General features: G+C 23.7%; 4 protein-coding genes across 4 annotated transcripts; 2 read left to right on the forward strand and 2 right to left on the reverse strand.

Moving 5' to 3' along the window:
• Positions 1 to 28: 28 nt before the first annotated feature.
• Positions 29 to 4,424, reverse strand: PmUG01_14044400 (RNA-binding protein, putative; the record flags this gene model as incomplete). The annotated part of the gene is made up of 6 exons (XM_029008008.1): positions 29 to 116; positions 257 to 380; positions 550 to 617; positions 783 to 3,760; positions 4,009 to 4,152; positions 4,335 to 4,424. The coding sequence occupies 6 exons, from the start codon at positions 4,422 to 4,424 to the stop codon at positions 29 to 31; spliced, it is 3,492 nt and encodes a 1,163-aa protein (XP_028864341.1).
• A 717-nt stretch (positions 4,425 to 5,141) lies between these two features.
• Positions 5,142 to 6,707, forward strand: PmUG01_14044500 (conserved Plasmodium protein, unknown function; the record flags this gene model as incomplete). The annotated part of the gene is made up of 1 exon (XM_029008009.1): positions 5,142 to 6,707. The coding sequence occupies one exon, from the start codon at positions 5,142 to 5,144 to the stop codon at positions 6,705 to 6,707; it is 1,566 nt and encodes a 521-aa protein (XP_028864342.1).
• Positions 6,708 to 8,488: 1,781 nt separating this feature from the next.
• PmUG01_14044600 (conserved Plasmodium protein, unknown function) lies at positions 8,489 to 12,166 on the reverse strand (the record flags this gene model as incomplete). Its single annotated transcript, XM_029008011.1, has 1 exon — positions 8,489 to 12,166. One exon carries the CDS (start codon positions 12,164 to 12,166, stop codon positions 8,489 to 8,491), a length of 3,678 nt encoding a protein of 1,225 aa, XP_028864343.1.
• A 2,724-nt stretch (positions 12,167 to 14,890) lies between these two features.
• PmUG01_14044700 (conserved Plasmodium protein, unknown function) lies at positions 14,891 to 19,281 on the forward strand (the record flags this gene model as incomplete). The annotated part of the gene is made up of 2 exons (XM_029008012.1): positions 14,891 to 14,983; positions 15,640 to 19,281. 2 exons carry the CDS (start codon positions 14,891 to 14,893, stop codon positions 19,279 to 19,281), a joined length of 3,735 nt encoding a protein of 1,244 aa, XP_028864344.1.
• Between the last annotated feature and the right edge of the window lie 840 nt (positions 19,282 to 20,121).

Raw genomic sequence — 20,121 nt, forward strand, 5'->3', positions numbered from 1 at the left:
TTTTGTCCAATCTGCAAATCTTTGTTTTTCACTTTGCACTCTTTCTAATTTTGTTGTAGAGCCCAGTAGTCATATCAACTCTTATTAATTTTACAAAATTTATTTCATACATCACGCTGAAGAGATGAATGAAGAAAAGAAAAGATTAAGTTTATACTATGTACATGTGCATTCATATGTATATGTATATATATATATATGTTTATTCGCGTGTACGTATAAAGAGAACATTACTGTGTCCGTTTTTTTCCCCTACTTTTTGTCCTTATAGGTGAAAAAATCATCGTAAATGTTGAAATAATAATTCATAATTCTGTTGATATTAAAAGGAAAGTTCACCCATTTTTTTTCTTTTAAATAAGACCACTGATACTCAGAAACTGAAAAAATATAAAGTAAATTATTTATGTACACTCATATGCACACACATGTGTGGACAAATATATATATATATATATATATATTTATTTATTTAATGAAAAACCGTTTGGTATTTAGAAGTGCGTGTATATTTTCATTTATTTTATCCTCTCATTTTTTTATGCATACATTGAATACTCTGGACTGGTGAGTTGGAATGCAAAAATTCTTCATCTTCCAAGTTCCAAATTATTTCCCTAAAAGAGGTAAAAAAAAATAAAATAAAATATATATATATACACAACGTGCAAATGATGCATGTATGTACGTTTGCATGAATGCCAGTACGAATATAAGTGCATGTGTATAGATATGTATTTTCGTTTGTTCATTTGTTCATGTATGAAATGCCCCTTTTTAACCTTCCTTTTTCCTCATCCTCCGTTTTTTCGCTCTCCGTTTGTTTCAACATTATATAAGGAATTAACTGATTGTGTATATCAATAGATAGTTCCCTTTCTTCTTGTTGTTCATCTGAATAAATAGCACCGTCAAGCGTATCTTTTTCTCTTTCCGAAGTTCTCAATGGTTTGTCTTTATCGTCATGCTGTATTTGTTCATTATATTCCTGCATTTGCGCACTTTCGTTTTGTAGGAGATCTCCTTCAACATTTTCCCTTCGATTAATATCGCTCTTTACTTCATTCTCAACTTCACTCTCCACAGTTACACCTGTATCACATTTTTCCTTTATTATGTTATTCGAATTTGTTTCCCCTTTTTGCGTATTACCCTTTGTACCATTATCATCATTTCTATATATATCTATAAGAGATAACAGCTGGTTCTTAATATTTGAGTCGTCAATTTTAAAATTACTATTTCTTTTTTTAATAACCTCTACAATATATGGCAGATCATCATATATTTGAGATTTGTGATCAATAATATTTCTACCGTCCCTTTCTAATATTTTCATTGAAAGAGAAAATCTTCTATTATCATAATCTATATTAATTATAATACCTTTTAATTTATCATTAATTTTGAATATATCATCTATGTTGTCTATTTTCTTTTTAGAGATTTCCGATATGTGAATTAGCCCAACTACATCTTCATATTTTACCATCAATCCATACTTAGATATGTGTATAATTTCAACTTCAATTAAATCATACATATTCATTTTTTTTAATTGTTCATTTTGTTCATATAATAAATTTGAAAAACTTAATTTATTAATATCTGTGCACAGAACTTTAATTTTTTGATTAACTATAGTTTCATCAATTTTTTCATTTTCTTCTACTTTTATTTTATATTTACTTGATAAGGCGGATATATGAATAAATGTATATATATCATTGTAAGAAACATTTATTCCGTTTTTTATAAGAGAAACAACATGTACATCAAAAGGTATGTCTTGAGTTTTATGTAAGAGTATTTTATTAAGATCATTAATTTTTTGTATATTTTTCAATGTTAACAATATCCTATCTGGATACATTTTGAATATTTCAAATATTAATTTATCATTAACTTTAAAAACGCTTTTAATATTGTCAATATTGTATGGCATTTGATCTACATGTAATTCCGCATAAAAGGCATAATTTATATCAACATATGCAAAATTTTTCTCAATTTTAAAAATTTTACCAAATATTAACTTACCAACATATAACCTTTCGTCATTATTTAATGCTTCTTTACTATCATAATTTAATATACTATATTTATTAAGAGTTATATTAATTTCTTTATCATATTTTTCATTTTCAATATAGTTATCAAATCCATATAAATTTGTTATAAAATTGTTCGGTTTGTATATGTCGTATATTCTTTTTTGATAATTTCTTATTATATCCACAAGCACGTGTTTCTTCAATTTTTTATTGTTCTTTAGTCCTTTTAAAATGGTGCACTCCTTGTTGTTACTCATCGTGTTCACTGGTCTCATATTGTCTGCTTTACCGCTAATACAACTGGGAACAGTGGGCATGCTAATAGTACTACCTAAAGATGTGTTGTCTTGAACTTTTTCTTCTTTTCCTTCCACGTGTGTAACGATATCCATATCGTTGTGAACATTTTTTGTATGCTCCTTCTCCTTTATTTTTGGGGTCTTATCTAACTTGTTATAGCAATTTTCCTTTTCAATCTTACTCTTTACTTTTTCTACTTGTTCGTTAAAATCATAAGCAAAATTCCCATATTTAAAAAAATAATATTCTTCATAATGTTCATGCACAAATGTCAAGAAGTCATATTTATTTTTTTGCGGTTCTAATCTATTCCTTTTAATATGCATACTTTTAACATGCTTTTTGTATTCTTCATATAATTCATCTATGAAATATTGATCCCTTCTTATTAATTTTTCATTATTTATATTATTATGCAAAGTTATAATAACCTTATTAAGATCTTTTAAAAAATCTTTATAGTTTTTTTCTACTCCTATTTTACCTTGCTTATTGTTTACATTCTTACAACTCTCCATATCGTTATATTCATTTCCCTCATTCAACTTTTTGTCACTACATTCTGCTGTTTCGTCGTCAATACCTCCCTCAATTTGCATATTGTTATTCTGTTGATCATTATCGCCATAGTTAGAGAACATCCTTTTGTTTATTGTTCCTTCATTTTCTTTTTCCTCATTTGATGATATGCTTATGTCTGAATTTGCATCCTGCTTGTTTGTACTCTCTTGAACTTTTTTTTTCCCATTTTCACTTTTTTTCATATTATTAATTTTAATAGCTATACTTCTATATTTAATGAGAAAATTACGAATACGTGTCGGAATTTTATTCTTCTTTAATATTGTATCTACATCTTGTAGTATATTTCCCTGATTACTTTTAAAAGGTTCTGAATTTATGATTTTATCCATTTCTAATAATAATTTTTTTTCATTTTTGTAATCTTTACTGTCATAAAAAACACCAAATAAATCCACTGTACTACTACAACTTACGATCGAAGGCTTATTTATTAAATCTGTATATAACATATCCTTTTCCTTTTTCGCTATTTCTAAATAATTTTTTTTTTCTTCTTCATCATTGTAATTCCTCTTAAATTTACTGTCTAAATAAATGTCTTTTAAAGAATCTTCAATAACATCATAAGCAATATCTAAAGCTTTATTCTTTTTTTTATGATCGTTTATTTTACTTATATGCTCAAAATTTTGTATATTACATTCGTCCCTAAGTTTTTCTTTCATAATTTTTTCCGTATCCTTAATTTCCCCACTGAACTTTTTATAGTTATCCTTTTCTTCTATTTTTTTTTCTCTTAACTCTTTCTCCTCCTTCATTTTTTTCTCTCTTTCGACAGTTTCAGGGAAGTATACGTTCAGTAAGTCTTTGTACGAATATTCCTGCATGAGTAGAGGTGAGGGGGAGAGGCGGTAAGTTAAATACCCATATATAAACAGCGGGCACAAATACATGCCCCCATACAAACATATATACACACGTACACACATGCATATATGAACATATAGGAATTTGGAAACGTAAGCACATATACATATATATATACATGATTGTATTCATGTATGTATGTGTGCACATACTTCTGATGTAAAGAAAAGTAATTAGCTTGTTACAAAAAAGAGAAAAATACCTCATCGGCTAAATCTTTTAAGCACGGTGCAATATCCTTGTAAATATGGGGAATATAACTTTCAGTATCTTCATCTTTGCTATTACGCAGTCGGAAATTGATATTTTGTTTTCTCTTTTTAAACTTATCTGTCTTATAGTATATCTAATGAAAAATGAAAATAGTACTTGAATGTTACAGTGTAAACAATAGTTTATTTTTTTATATTGTCATAATGCATAATCATTATTTTGGTACGCTTCGTTCGTTTGTCGCATGTGTTGCATATTTGCGTTAGTCGTTGTTGATTGCTTTTCTTTCTTTTTCTCATATGTTTAAAATTTTACGTAATTGATAACAGTTCGGTTCCGTTTTAGGTAAGCAGACGCATTAAATATAGGAAACCCCAACAGCAAACACAAATTTATAAAAATCATTGTTACATTTTTAATTTAGGAGATTAATTGAAAAAAAAAAAGAATAAGCTATTGCTTTTACACTCACAGACTGTGGAATTGCTGTATTACTCCATTAAAAAAAAAAAAAAAAAAAGAGATAAAAAGTAAATCAAGCATCCATTTTGTAAGAGTATAATACATAAAAAAAATTTAAAACATAAAAAAAGAAAAAAGCTGTTAGTATATAATAAACATTAAACATTAAACCTTAGTAGAAATACACTTTTTTTAAAACATTTTTATAAAAAATTTTTGCGGAACATCTTGCGAAATCAATGTTTCATGATTAAAAAAAAAAGAAAAAAATTAAACACATGCCGAAATGTTATCTTATTCATTTTACGCGTACTTCTTTATATTACTTCACTTTACATTTACTTGTACTAGCTTATGTAAAAAGAGTGTAATGCAAATGTAAAGAGTAATGGAAAATTATTTTATTTTATTTTATTTTTTTCTTTAAAATTCCCCACTTATTATATGATCCTAGTGGGTCTCGTTATGAAGGAGAGAAGGTTCCTCGTCGCTAGAAAAAGAACATATACTCATATATATATATATATATATATATATATATACATGCGTATGTATGCATTTATATATGCATCCACATTTATACGCGTATACAGTGATATATGTATGTATACCCGTACAACATTTTCCTTTTTACGGAACAGTGACAAGGCAAAATGGCAAATGACAAAAATGGGAAAATATCTATGTAACCACTTGATAAGAAGAAAGGCACAACCACAATCAAAAGAGAGCTGCTTCAGAGGCAGTAGAGATATAGCTTCAGGTAGCCATAAAAATAAGGAATATTATGAAAGAAAAAGTATAAATTTATGCACAGCTTTCAATAATAATGTAAATATAAGACATGAACGACTGGATAGTAATTGTTATATATATAGCATAAACTCAACCATTTTCAAACTTTTAAAACATGTTCATAAATTGAATAAAAAATTTAAAAAATATAAAAGAGATATGATAAATATGAATGATACTGTAATGATAGATAAGGGAAATTACCATATGAAGAACGAAATTGAACAAATATTTATGTGTTACGTTTCTATATATAATAATATAAAGAAAAATTTATTTTTAAGGGTAACTTTGGAAATATTAAATTCTCCCGTATTATATAAAAAAATAACTGATAATAAAAATTTTTATGAAGAATTACTTTATGAAATAATTAAATGTGCAAATGAAAATGGTATGGACAAAAAATATATTATTTATGAATATTTGATAAAAATTGTATCAACATTTTTAAAAAATAAGAACTTTTTGAATGAAATATTTCAAAGAATATTTTTTTTACAAGTGATAAAAATTTTAAATAAAGAACAAAATATAAATCATTTTGCTATTAGCAATTTTACTTTTTTACTTTCCTGTATTTCATTTTATAAAAGAAATCTAAAAACAGACAAATATTTTTATACTAAGGAATCACAAAATCATTACCCTTTATTATTATATCACATATCACCTGATAATAAATTTTTTATTTTGCATGAGAAAAAACAACTCCTACAAAATTGCATACCTATGATTTTAGAAATTTTTACGAAAATGGAAAGTTACAACTGTTTTAGCGAAATCGATATTTGTAATATTTTCGACTTCTTGCATGAATTTAAACAATATCACAGAATAAAAGAAATAATATGTTCAGACATACACAAATACTTTACTACATCAAGTGCCGTAAAACACTTATGTTTCTTTTTATACCTTTTAGCTTCCAGCAGAAATACTGATAACAATTCTACCATTCGTACGGAAGTATATAATTATATATATAATATTATATTTTTAAAGAGAAACCACTTGACAGATCTTAAAAATATAAACTTATTTTTGCTAAGCGTAGTAGTAAATCATAAAGCTGATTATAAGAAGTACAATAAAAACATCGAACTAACCAAAAACGAACAATACAAGAATATTTTCTCGATTAAACATAAGGAAAAAATAGATCACACCAAAAAAAAATTCAACAAAAAATTTGAATTATGCTTAAAACTAAGACACAGGTTTATTAAGAAACAGAAACAGCGAAAGGAAAAAATTATGTACTTTTTTATTAAACAATGTTTTATGAAGCTCATAGAAAAAAGTAAATTAGATAGTAAATATGTAAAAACTTTTTATCGATACTTTTTGTTTTACCACATAAAAAAAAATTGCACTCGAAAAAAAAATTATTTATCACCCCTAACAATTGTAAGAAATTTAGAACTGTAAAAAGGGAAATCATAAAATAAGAAGAAATAGCGACAGCTTAGTAAATTTTTTGTATAAGGTACTCAAAATATTAGCATGATACTAACATGCATTGTGTACTTAAAAATATTTACACACAGCAAAGTTTACAATATATATAGGGTTGTATCTAATGGTTCTTATCATATAGTAATATACCTTAAAATAGTGTTTATCATACAGTAAAAAAAATTTAGTACACAGTACGCACAAATGTGTAGCACTTCCTATATGTAAACAGTTTTTAGTACGCAAGTATGTGCATTTATAGAATGACTTTGAGTTATTATTTACTAAGTGCGAATGTTCATAAATTTCGTTTGAGTCTTTATTATAGAAATATGCGTTTTTATTAAATACGTTAGAGCTTTTGTTAAATACGTTAGAGCTTTTGTTAAATACGTTAGAGCTTTTGTTAAATACGTTAGAGCTTTTGTTAAATACGTTAGAGCTTTTGTTAAATACGTTAGAGCTTTTGTTAAATACGTTAGAGCTTTTGTTAAATACGTTAGAGCTTTTGTTAAATACGTTAGAGCTTTTGTTAAATACGTTAGAGCTTTTGTTAAATACGTTAGAGCTTTTATTAAATACGTTAGAGCTTTCATTAAATACATTTGAGCTTTCATTAAATACGTTTGAGCTTTCATTAAATACGTTTGAGCTTTCATTAAATACGTTTGAGTTTTTATTAAATATTTTTAAGTTTTTATTATATAAATTTGAGTAAATATTGAATAAATACTTGTTATTACACAATAATATAGTTCGTATTATGCAGTACATAGCGTTTGTTACTAAGCACATAACATATAAATCATATACCAAATAGTAAGTCGCTTTATTATATAGCATATAGTACTATACTATGTGACACATAGCAATTTACCAAGTAATACATAGCAGTACACTATGTAACAAATAACAATATACTACGTAGGAGAGAGTATATATTACTCAGTGAACACCTTATTTCGAATAATATTTATCACATTCAGTAACATATAAATATACAACGTATGAGTACAAAAAATATATATGACAATAAAAACTTTATGTTATCATTTAAATGCAAGAAGGTCAAAATGAGAAGAAGTTGAGTACGCAATGACAAAAGGGAGAAATATACATTTTACAAAATGTAATGTTATTGCTATAATTAAAAATTGAAGAAGGAAATAATAATAGAAATCAAAAAAACCATGTGTGTGCATATTTACAAACATATTTTATATACACCTTTTTGAGCTAAAAAAAAAGAAATTACAAAATTTACAGAAATTGCAAAATTTACAAATATTATAGAGGGAGCTCCTTAAATATTGAATGAAGCATTAAAGAAGTCTCAAAATTTAGGTACTTTTAAATATATGTTATAAACGTTCCGTAAATAGATAAACCTCACTGTAAACGAAATGAAGTATATTATTTTTAAATAAAAAAACGTCATATATTTTTAGCTAAAAAAGTATGTTATTTTAAAAAAAAAAGTTCATATTTTTCTAGGCAAAAAAGTGTGCAATTTTTAAATAAAAGATAGTATATATTTTTTTAAGCAAAAAAGTACACATGTTATAAAAATAAATAGTTCATATTTTTTTAGCAAAAAAGGTTTGCTTTTTATCGGGTAAAAGAATGTTCCGTTTTATTCATTACAAAAAACGAAGCAACACTGTGCCTGTCGGAAAATTTACTATATATATTATGAAACACAAATTTGGGTAATCTAACTCCCTGTAGAATTTGTTAAATTCCTTTACGTTAAATCATTTTAAGCATTTTTCATTCACATAATTTTGAATGAATGATATGTAATTATGTTCTTCAAAATTTTGATGTGAATTCTGCTCTATGTGGGTTATGCAGAATTGTGGAGTTAGTTGAAAATGGGACTTCAATTGATCATACACATAATTAAAAGATACGGTAAAGTGAATTGATATAGTTTCTTTATTTTTGTTTGTATATTTTAATTTATAATACGCATTTTTTTTCAATTCATCATGTATTGTAAAATAAATATTATAATAAAGCATATAATTTTTTAGTAGATAATCCTGAACATATAAGTAGTTATATTTATAAATATCATGGGAATAGTTAATTTTTTTAGTATATAATAAATATAGTTCATTATTAATGGTATATATATTTTCTAACAAATCTAACTGAACATTCATTTCATAATTTTCATGTTCTTTTAAAAAAGGTGTAAACGTTTTATTATTATAATTTATATATTCGAAAACTTTATTCATTTGTCTATTGATGTCATATATATGTGTATTTGACAACCTTAAAAAGAAGAGAGGAGTTAATTCATTTATGTTGAAATAGTAAGGAGTTAAAATTTTTTTTTTTTCTTTATTCATTATATTAATTAGTTTGAAGGTATTTACTTTTTTATTTTCACAAATATAAATATCATTATAAACATTTTTTATATTGTTAATTTCGAATATCCGATGGATATTTGCGAACATAGGTGATAACCCGCTTTTGTTGTTTACATAATTAAAATTATACAAAGAGTCATCATTTTGTAAGTCAGTATTATTAAAAGTATGTAATAAATTAATCGGATTTAAGTAGTAAAATTTGTTATTTAATTTATAGTAACCTTCTAACCGAGATCCGTCATCTGTTAAATGTTCTTTATTATTGTGAACGCTCATATTTTGGTTAAGCTTAGGAACAAATGTGCAGTTGTCTTTTTTGCTGTCATTCGTGATATGACGGTCCAAGTTGCCAACACTACAGTTGATGCTGTAGTTATTATTATTACATATAATATTATTATTATTATTACATATAATATTATTATTATTATTATTACATATAACATTATTATTATTATTATTACATATAACATTATTATTATTATTATTATTATTACATATAACATTATTATTATTATTATTATTATTATTATATATAACTTTATTATTATTATTATATATAACTTTATTATTATTATTATTTTTTTTAGCATTATCATAATTGCCTTTAATATCATCCTCATTATCAACACTATCACTTTTAATATTACCATTATGGTTACTCGTTTTCCTGCTCCTCATTAGCTGAAGAAGATTTTCTTTCGAGTTAAATAATATGAAAAATGAATAAAATAAATATTCGCTGACGATACTTTTAACATAAAAAAAACACATGCCATCATTGCGTATGCTAACTTTTATGATATTGTCAATTTTGTTACATGTATTAAAATAATTTTTTATATTATCGGGAAAAATATTGCGTAAATTACTAATTTCTTTAATCTCGTTGGAGCATAATAAATTTTCTCTGCACCACCATTGCCATTTTTCTCCTTCACCATGATATGCCTTCATTGGGTTATCACAGTTGAACTTTCTTGTGGTAGAGTTAGTCGGAGCACTAGTACAATGACAGTTACTACTCCCACTTGTATACTTGTTGCTGCAGTTATTAGTACCTGTACATTTGTTGTAACCATCTTTTAAATCAGCTGCAGAAAAACAATTATCATGCAGAATATTGTAATCATTGCACCAATCCATGTTAGCTAATTTTTTTTGGTTATCATATAACCCATGCTTACTTATGCATATGACATAGAGTAACGTCAAATAATAAGATTTCTCATTAACGAATTCTACATTTTCGAAATTTTTGTAACAACTTTGTGGGATTAAAAATTCAATAGTATCACCTTTTACTTTTATAGTAGAATTATGTGTATCATCCAGTATATTTTTTTTAAAACAGTTTTTTAATTTAACATATATATCATTTAATTGATTAATATAAGACTCTTCACAAGTATTGTTATATTTTATGTCTTCCATTTCGGAAATTCCTTGCGGTGATGATGCAACTACATTTTTAATTTTATCTTTGACAAACAAATGATAATAAAAAAAATAAGAAACACATAATGGATATAAAAAGCATATGTTGAAATCATCATAAATATTAAATAGTTGCGATAGATAAATATATTCATAAGTTAAATGATAGTTTTTATCATTTTTATTAGCATCACCATTTTTATCATTTGTATTGTCTTTTCTGCTACTTTCGTTAATATACCTGTGATAAGGCACCATTATATAATAATGAGCAGAAAAACAAAGACCACTGCCATTTAATATTATGTAATTATTTTCATCAAATTGATTGTTGCGTATATCAAGTATTTTTATTTCTTGTGTTAAGAAATTAATGTAAAGAAAATCATTGATTTTCATAAAATTTTCATCAAAATTATGCTCTTTTTTTTTATTTAAGACGATGTCATTTAGTATTTCTTTTAATTCGTTTTCCTCACAGAAGTGCCATCTTATATGTAATAATTTTTCACAACTCCAAGTAACTTTTAAGTTTTCGGAATATATACCATCTTCAATGAATTTATGATTAATATAAGGATATACACTAAACATGTTATATATATGTATAAATGTTTTTATTTTATCTTTTAAGAAAGATGGATATTTGTGAATGTAAAACTGAAAGTATTGCACTTCTTTGTTACTTTCATCCTTTTTATTATTAAATCCGTCTGCACTACAATTACCATCTTTTTTATTATTGACTAGCTTTATTTTTTCTTTATATAAATATTCATAAATATCATTATCTACATTAAAAGACATCATTTTTTTCTTTTCTTCATTATGTTGAAATAAATTGGTATTAATTTTATTATATATGTAATTTTTATTTTCATATATACATATATTTTTATGCCCATAGAATTTTATTACACTTATGTCATTAAATAAACATTCAGCTCTATTATCATGATAAATATGAAAAATTTTTATTTCATTTTTATCATAGTTATTATTTAAATTATTATGTATTATTTGTTGCAAGCAATAAAAATCGTTTTTTCTTTTCGTTTCTCTATTATTATAAATAGTTTTATTTTTTACACAATCCCTGTTCATAACTTCTTCCTGGTTGATGTTACTATAACAGGAGTTCGGTAAATGCACAACATCGCTCAGCTTATAATTTGATACATCACTCGGCTCAATATTTGATACATTTCTTTCCGTACAATTTAACATATCACTTGATATATTATTTTCATATTCATATTTTATGCATGCAGGATACATATCATAGTCGTTTTTTCCTTTGTGCTTATTACATTTTATATGTGCATGGAGAGTGCTTTTTTCATGTGACCTATTTGCACATTTGAAATGTTCAAAATTTTCTTTTTTGTTGCATAAACCTAAGTAATTCAAAGCATTTCTTTTAGTAAGATTATTCAAAATATCACGTTGGACATTATCAACGTCAACGTTATCGAAATTTTTTTTTTCTTTTTCTTCATTTTTAAAGTCCACATTGGAATTAACGGATAAATCAAAAAACGAATTTTCACCTGATGCAGTAGATAAGTCGTTATTTTCAACAATATGAAAAAATTGATTTTTTTTCATTTTTTAAACTACCCTTTCTATATTTGCATAGCACTTTTTATAATATTATAGTCTATATATTTCATTTCACTTATTTTTGTTATTTCCTTTGTTTGCGTACAGATATATGTAAAAATATGGACGTCTTGTATTTAAAATGGTAATATGTTATTATAAATATGAATTTTATTTTGTTTTTGTTTTTGCTTTTTTCCTTTTCTTTTCTTTTCTTTTCTTTTTTTTTTTTTTTTTTTTTACACTTCTAATATTTGAGTACAAATATTTCCAATTTGCACATCAGAAGAATAGCAAAAAAAAAAAAATTTCAAACATTCCTTTCAAAAAAAAATAAAATCTACCTTCTTCCCTATCAAACATGTAACTGTTTCATTTCATAACAAAATAAAATGATAAAAAAAAAAAAAAAAGAATTTCATTTGAACGACGGAAAATTATCAAGATAAAATGGATGCAAGGTATTTTTATGAGAAATTTACTATTAATAATAGTATATTCAATAATATATTACAGTAAAATAATATATTCTTATAATACGCATTATTCGTATAAAAATAAATATTAAAAAACTGCTAAAACTAGTAATTTTGTTTTTAACCTATTTTTACATTATAGATGTAAGTGTAATTTACATACATACATAACTGTATTGCGTATACATATATATATAGGTACTAATGCGTCTGTAAATAAACATTTCATGTTTATGTATAAATATATACATTATCCCAGCTGTTATATGTATATTTTAATTCAAAGTAAAATTAAAAAGAATTATAAAAAAAAATAATATTAAAGATTAATAATTTATATAGAATTATCTTAAACTATGAATTTTATAAAAAAAGGAAAAAAAGGAAATAGTGTAATATCATTAAAAAAAGAAAATAATATATATATTTCAGTGTACATATAGCCTCCACCTATATAAATATTTACATTTCCAAATTTCCACGAAATTTCTCTATTTTTTATACTATTTTCCTGTACTAGCTTTTGTTAGCAATTATAAACTTTCTATTAGTATATAAATACATTTGTACAATATTTACACATTCATATTTATTTACATATTTATCCACTTGTTACTGTTAATTTATTTTTATTTAATACGTACGTTTTTGTATTAACTTTTTTTTTTTTTTTTAATTTTACCAATGCTTAAAACTTTTTTCATGTTTTATTTTTTCCATTTAGCATTTGTTGCTGTTGTTTAAATGGAATGCAAAAGCACGCAGGAAAACAAAAAAAAAAAAAAAAAAAAAAATCCTTTTTTTATTTAAATCTTATTTTTTTTTTATAAAATTTTGTTTTTTCTTTAATAAAATATTGTTTTTTAATATATTTTTTTTTTTTTTTTTTTGGATTATATTCGGGAAAAAAAAAACATGCAAATTTTATTCCCGCCTTTTTTTTTTTTTATTTAATAGAGAACAAAATTTGTATATGGATGAAATTAATTGTTTTAGTAAAAAGTGGCTATACCTTTGGTTTTATTACATATTTATATTATTATACTACATAAATAATGTATATATAATGCATTATATAATATACATATATATATATATATATACATAGTATATATCAATTATGATATTTTTACATCACAATATTAAAATTTTTTAATACTTTTTTTTTTTTTAATTTAATATTTTGTAAAATTTTTTTTTATATATATATAATTTTTGGATATTAATAAAGGTAATCGGATTTGTGTTCTAAATACATGAAAAAAAAGAAAATTTTGTAAAAGAAAAAATTACTCTTTCATTAATGTTAAAAATAGTAGTTTACTCCATAAATATGTTTTTACGCGTACATAATAATATTTTTTATTACTATTGTTTTATATATATATATATATATATATATATATATATATATTATGTATATGAATAAAATGTATATAAAACAGTGTTATTATTTTTTGAAAAACACCTCATAAAGATATATGTTTATTTGTTTTTTAAATATCTACAATATTTTTTTAGATTAAATTATTATATGCTTTTTTTTTTTTTTTACATTTTCCTTTTTTGAATATATAAATTTTAATAATAATAATAATAAAAATAAAAATAATATACAAATTTCAAAACAGTTATATTTAGAACTTCATTTTATTATTTTATTTTATTATTTTATTTATATTTATTTAATTAATTATTTTTTTTTTTGTATAAATCCAAATTATCACCTTAAGCTTTAAATTATTGCATTTTATCGTATTATAAGTAAAATATATGTATGACATATTTATTTTACGAAGTTAATAATAAGGCGTTGTAAACGTTTCTATTGTAAAGGCATACATATATAGTAATTATATGGTGTTATATATTTCTGTTTAAAGTACATTTAGATAAAATTATTATATATTTCTGTTATGCTCATTTTTGTTGTATATATATTTGTTTAGGTGTACCATTTTGTTAAAATGTTTTATATACTTTAATTAAAATTTTGTTTCACTTAGTATTTTATACCTTCTTAAATATTTGTGTTATAGAATTTTATGTAAAATATATAGAACATAATAATACTTCTGTTATTTTATTGACATTGTTGCAATATATATATGTATTGTGCATGTATATATATATATATATATATATATTTATAGACTTATATTTTAGTAATTTTTTTTTTTTTTATGCATTAATGAAATAGTATTTTACTAATTATTTATATCCAACATTTATTACGTTATTTAAAAAAAAAATAATGAATCATGTCATAATATTTTTGTTGTTGCTTATTAATTATGGTAAATATGTAACTGGTAACGAAAATGAAGGAAAAAGTCCGAATGATAATGTAAGTATTAAAAGCTCTATGAAAAAAAAAATAATAATAAAATAGTAATAGTAACAGTAATAGTAATATTAGTAGTAATATTAGTAGTAACATTAGTAGTAACATTAGTAGTAATATTAGTAGTAATATTAGTAGTAATAGTAATAATAATATTTATTTTTATTTGTATTATGAGTGTACACTATGTAACATGTGATATTATGTGTACATATTTTAAATATTTTATGTGTGCGTTAACGCAAGAGTAAAAAAAAAAAAATGAATAAAAGATAAAAAAAGAAACAAAAAATAAGCAAGCAAACAAGCAAACTAATATTTATTTTGATGTGTGTGCATGTGAAACGTGTTTTATTTATTAGTTCTAATGTAATAATAAGGAAGAGTTAAAATCGCGTACAATTATGTCGATGCGTGCTTGTATTAATATATATATATATATATATATATGTGCATATGTGTATATGTTTATGTACATATTTTTTCATATGTTATTTCCATTACTTATTGATAAGTGTTTTTTCCAAAGAGCAATAATTTCCTGTTTTTAGCAGTAATATGCGCAATTCTGCACATATAGCTCGTAACGATATGTTTTAATGTGTTTCTAATTTATTTTTAATTTTTTTTTTTTTTTTCTTGATAATTGTACCACACAGAGCGAAAGTGATGATTACGATCTTGACGAAAAATGGAAACTGTATCCATTAGAGACGAATCCATTTATTGATCTGTTACACCCAAATTTTAAAGGGGATTTTATAAGGTGTATAGACGAATACTACATATATGAAACAAAGGAATACAATGAATATAAAATACAAAGATATAATAGTTTGAAAAATAACAAAAAATTTCAAAAGAAACAATTTAATTGTGCTATAAATATATTAGTTCATGGAAGACCTAATTCAAGAAGTGCAGTTGATTATAGAATATGGAGTGCTCCAGCAAATATAATGAAACATGAAGCCATGTTAAAAAAAAAATATAGCAAATATATTTTGTATACACCATTTGTTAGTCTTGCAAACTTTATAGGTACAGAAGGTGTATATACACATGTTAACTTTGCATATATTCTTGCAAATAGATTATCTTTAACATTTAAAAACATGCTAGAAGATGATACTTGTTATAATTATGATGTTTTTATTCATTCGCATTGTTTTGGTGCAAATATAGTTAGATTAATACTTACATCACATAAAGACATATGGAAAATTTTAGATACATCATTTATTAATTCAACATATGAAAGAGAAGTTTTATCCATTTTAGATGACAATTTTAAGTTATCTTTAAAAGATATTAACATTCTTACGGATAGAAGTCATATACAAATTAGAAAAGATCCATATTTTAAAACATGTAAAAATTATTTATATAAATCGTTTCAAAGAAAAATAACAAATAAAAAGGAAACAGTGTATTTTGATGATATATTTGATGATTATAATGTAAAATATGATGTTTTCAAAGAAGATTTTAACAGTATGTACAACTCTACTAATTATAATGATGGTGATAATACCACTTCAGATGATATTTTGAAAAATCCTATTGAGAAAAATGATGAAGAAAATGAACAACCGAGTTACAGGAAAGGGAAGGAGAATCAGATAAACAGATTTGTCAAAAGATTACATTTTTATATATTAAATAAAAAATTTAATTTATTAGGTATAACTGCAACAGGTCCTCCGTTAATTGGTTTTGTATCAAATATGGAAGATATTAAAGTAGGTCATCAAAAATTTATGAGGTACAAATTTTTGTTTAGAACTTTACCTTCATCCTTTAGATCTAAAATGTTTAAAACTAGAGATGCACAAGAATTGATACATGTTGTTAATCCACAATTATTGTGCTTATTAGCAGTAAATGAAAAGATAAATTATGATTACACAAATGATGAGGGTTCTTTAATATCCTTTTTTAAATCTGTTAGTTATTATTCTGATTTAGATAATGATGAACTTATAAGCATGCACAGTAGTTTAGGGTTACATTCGTCATTTCATATGAGATCATTAAGTTATTATCTTTTAAATTTTAGAAATGAATATTTTCACCGAACATATAGTATTCCGGTTTATTTATCTGATATAAATGTTTCAAATAATTATCCTTTTTTTGAATATTTAAAAAAATGTGATGTTTGTTCAAATATTAAGCATAAATATATAGAACAGTTTGTATCATATATTAATGAAATAGTAAATTATGAGCAAAAACCACAACCATTCATTCCAAATAGATATGTATATAAGAACCCATTTTTAAAACATTATGTAGTACCATATATGCAAGAAAATACTATTTACTCATCTCATTCTATATTAGGAACAGGTAGAACAAATTTGCTTTTATATTCTTTTGACATATATAGACATATAGCAATAACCGGATTTAGTAATAATAATGTTGTAACAAATAATATAGAAATTATTTCTGATTCGGACCCATTAGTTTTCTATAACTGGCTAACTTATTCCGGCAATCAAAATTATCTTAACTGCGAAAATTTTATCCAAGATGTTTTTGTTTACTCAGATAATCTAAATATGAATATGATGAAGAATCTTTTTAATGTATTTTTGACAACACATTATGTGAAATTTTTTATTTTTACTAAAACAAACTCAGCAGATATTTATAGAAGTTTATATAGAACTCTTAGAAGTTTTTCTCTTCCACTTTCTAATGTTATTTTAAGAAAACAAAGAAAAAAAGATGTCATTTTTCCTTTACTAAGCACTACTGAACTTGATTATCAAGAAGGTTTAGTATATGAATATTTAGGTGTATTTACGAATTTTTTAAGAAATTATAGTCAGAATAATTCATATTTTAATATTACAGATGATAATTTTCTCATTAGTCAAAGAGCTTTTAAAAAGCTTCAAAAACGTTATATAAAAGGCTTAAAACTTAAACTAAAGGAAATGGATGTGTTTATAAAAGAGAACAAAACATTTAAAGATATTAAAAACAAGATACAACGTATGTATAATATTGAAAATACTAGATGTAGTAACGAAGGAGATTTGGAAAATAATGAAAATGTAGTGGATTTTAGTACTTTTGAATCTTATTTAATTGAAGATAGTAGTGATGATGATAGTGATGATAGTAGTAGTAGTACGAGTAATAATAGTACAGCTACATCTTATGTGAAACATCATGGTATTTATTTACATATAAAAAGATCTATGTTTTTGAAGGAAGCTTTTGAATCTATAAGAGCATATAATGAATCTTATAATTGCGTACATTTCATAGAATTTATAATTAGAAATGCAATGCATGAACATATTGAAGATCACTTAAATAACTTGAGTGAAGTCAATTCTTGTCTGTTTGGTATAAATGAAGAAATTGAACTTTCTTATATATCCAAGTATTGTAATTATGATCAACAAGCATATTTTCATATAAAAAAAAATTATAACTCAAAAGGAATTTTTTCTGTAAGAGGTCTTATCGATTGTTCACATGAGAAGTATAGTCATTTGAAACTTTGTGAAAACTCAATTCTTCTTAAAAAATTTTTTCATAAATCATTAGATACAATTGTATCAGGTTTACATGATAAAGAAAAAAAGAGGATGACAGAGATGAGAGAAGCTATAGAAAAGGGTATGGAAGTATCAGACATATTATCATTAAGTAATGATTCGTTAGCTGCCGTTTTTCATAACAAAAATGAAGATATAGCCAACTTTACAATTAATGCTTGTTTTAAAGTATTAGATACCTCAGACATTGATAATTTTTTTTTTAAGGATGATGATAAAGAAGGTAATACTGAAGATTTAAAAGGAAGAGAAAAATTTAAAGACGCACATAACCATGATATGATTTTCTGTACACAAGTGACATTACCTGTTTTTTTAAATAAGTTAATTATAAAAAGTGTGAATGATGTTTATTTGAGGGCTATTAGAAATATTATGAAAAATGGCTTTTTTAGAGATGTGTATAGTATACGGGGTAATGATGAACCGTACGATTCATTTGTATATTTTTTTGACAATTTTTCATATGTCTATAACATAAAAAAAAGGTATGAAAGCATAAATAAAATAAGAACATTTAATACACCACAAACTATTAAATGGAACTACTTCTATTATTTGTTAAAATATGACTCAAAAATAAATTATAATGATGATGTTTTTTTGAAAGAATTCTTTTATGGAAAAACATTTAACACGGTTAAACCACGTATTGATAATATTATGCACAAATTCATGACTCATTTTACTGTGTTCTTTTATTTGTTCAAAGTAAAATAAATGTGGGCGCATTTATTTGCTCAGAGAGAGAGGATTAAAGAGGAGGGGAAAAAAGAGGACATACAAAGAGTAAAAAAAATCAGAAGAAGAAAAAGAAAAAAAAAAAAAAAGGAAATAGGCGAATATACAAAAATGCAGACAAAGGATACGTATAAAGAAACAGGAAAAAGCAAATAATAGGAAAATAACAAAGGAAATATTAGGAGAAAATAGAAATTTTGATTTAATATCTTTTTGAATTTTTTTTTTTTTTGATTGTTAATTCTTTGTTTATTATTCCAAGGTATTTACTCCATGTTCTCTAAACTACATTCTCTATTAATTTTCGTTATGTAGCATTATTTATTTATATTTGATAATGCCATATTATATACAAAATCCTTAATCTTTATTCCGTATTCTTTAATTTTTATTCTTTAATTACACTTTATTTTAGTGTATATTTTTTAACTTTTAAAATGTGTTCTCTCTTTTTTTTTTTTTTTTAATTTAAAAAAAAAAAAAAAAAAAAAAAAGCTTTTATTTTTCTATAATAATACATTTTTTTTTTTTTTTTTTTTTTTTTTGATGTATTGCGTCTATATATATATATATATATATATGTATATATGAAAAGATATGTAGATTTATGTATATAAATAATATGCCAAATAAAGTATGCAGCCTTCATCATTAATTTATATGTAATTATATTATTAAGAATTAATAGTATTATGAGCACTTTATAAATATGTTGTCCATTTTTTTTTAGTTCACCACAATTTTGTTATTCCTATAAACTTTAAGTAGAAAAAATACCGTTTTAAAATTTAACAAATATTTAACCTTGTTTAAAGGAAA

This window comes from Plasmodium malariae (genome assembly GCF_900090045.1).
Source record: "Plasmodium malariae genome assembly, chromosome: 14".
Taxonomy (NCBI): domain Eukaryota; phylum Apicomplexa; class Aconoidasida; order Haemosporida; family Plasmodiidae; genus Plasmodium; species Plasmodium malariae.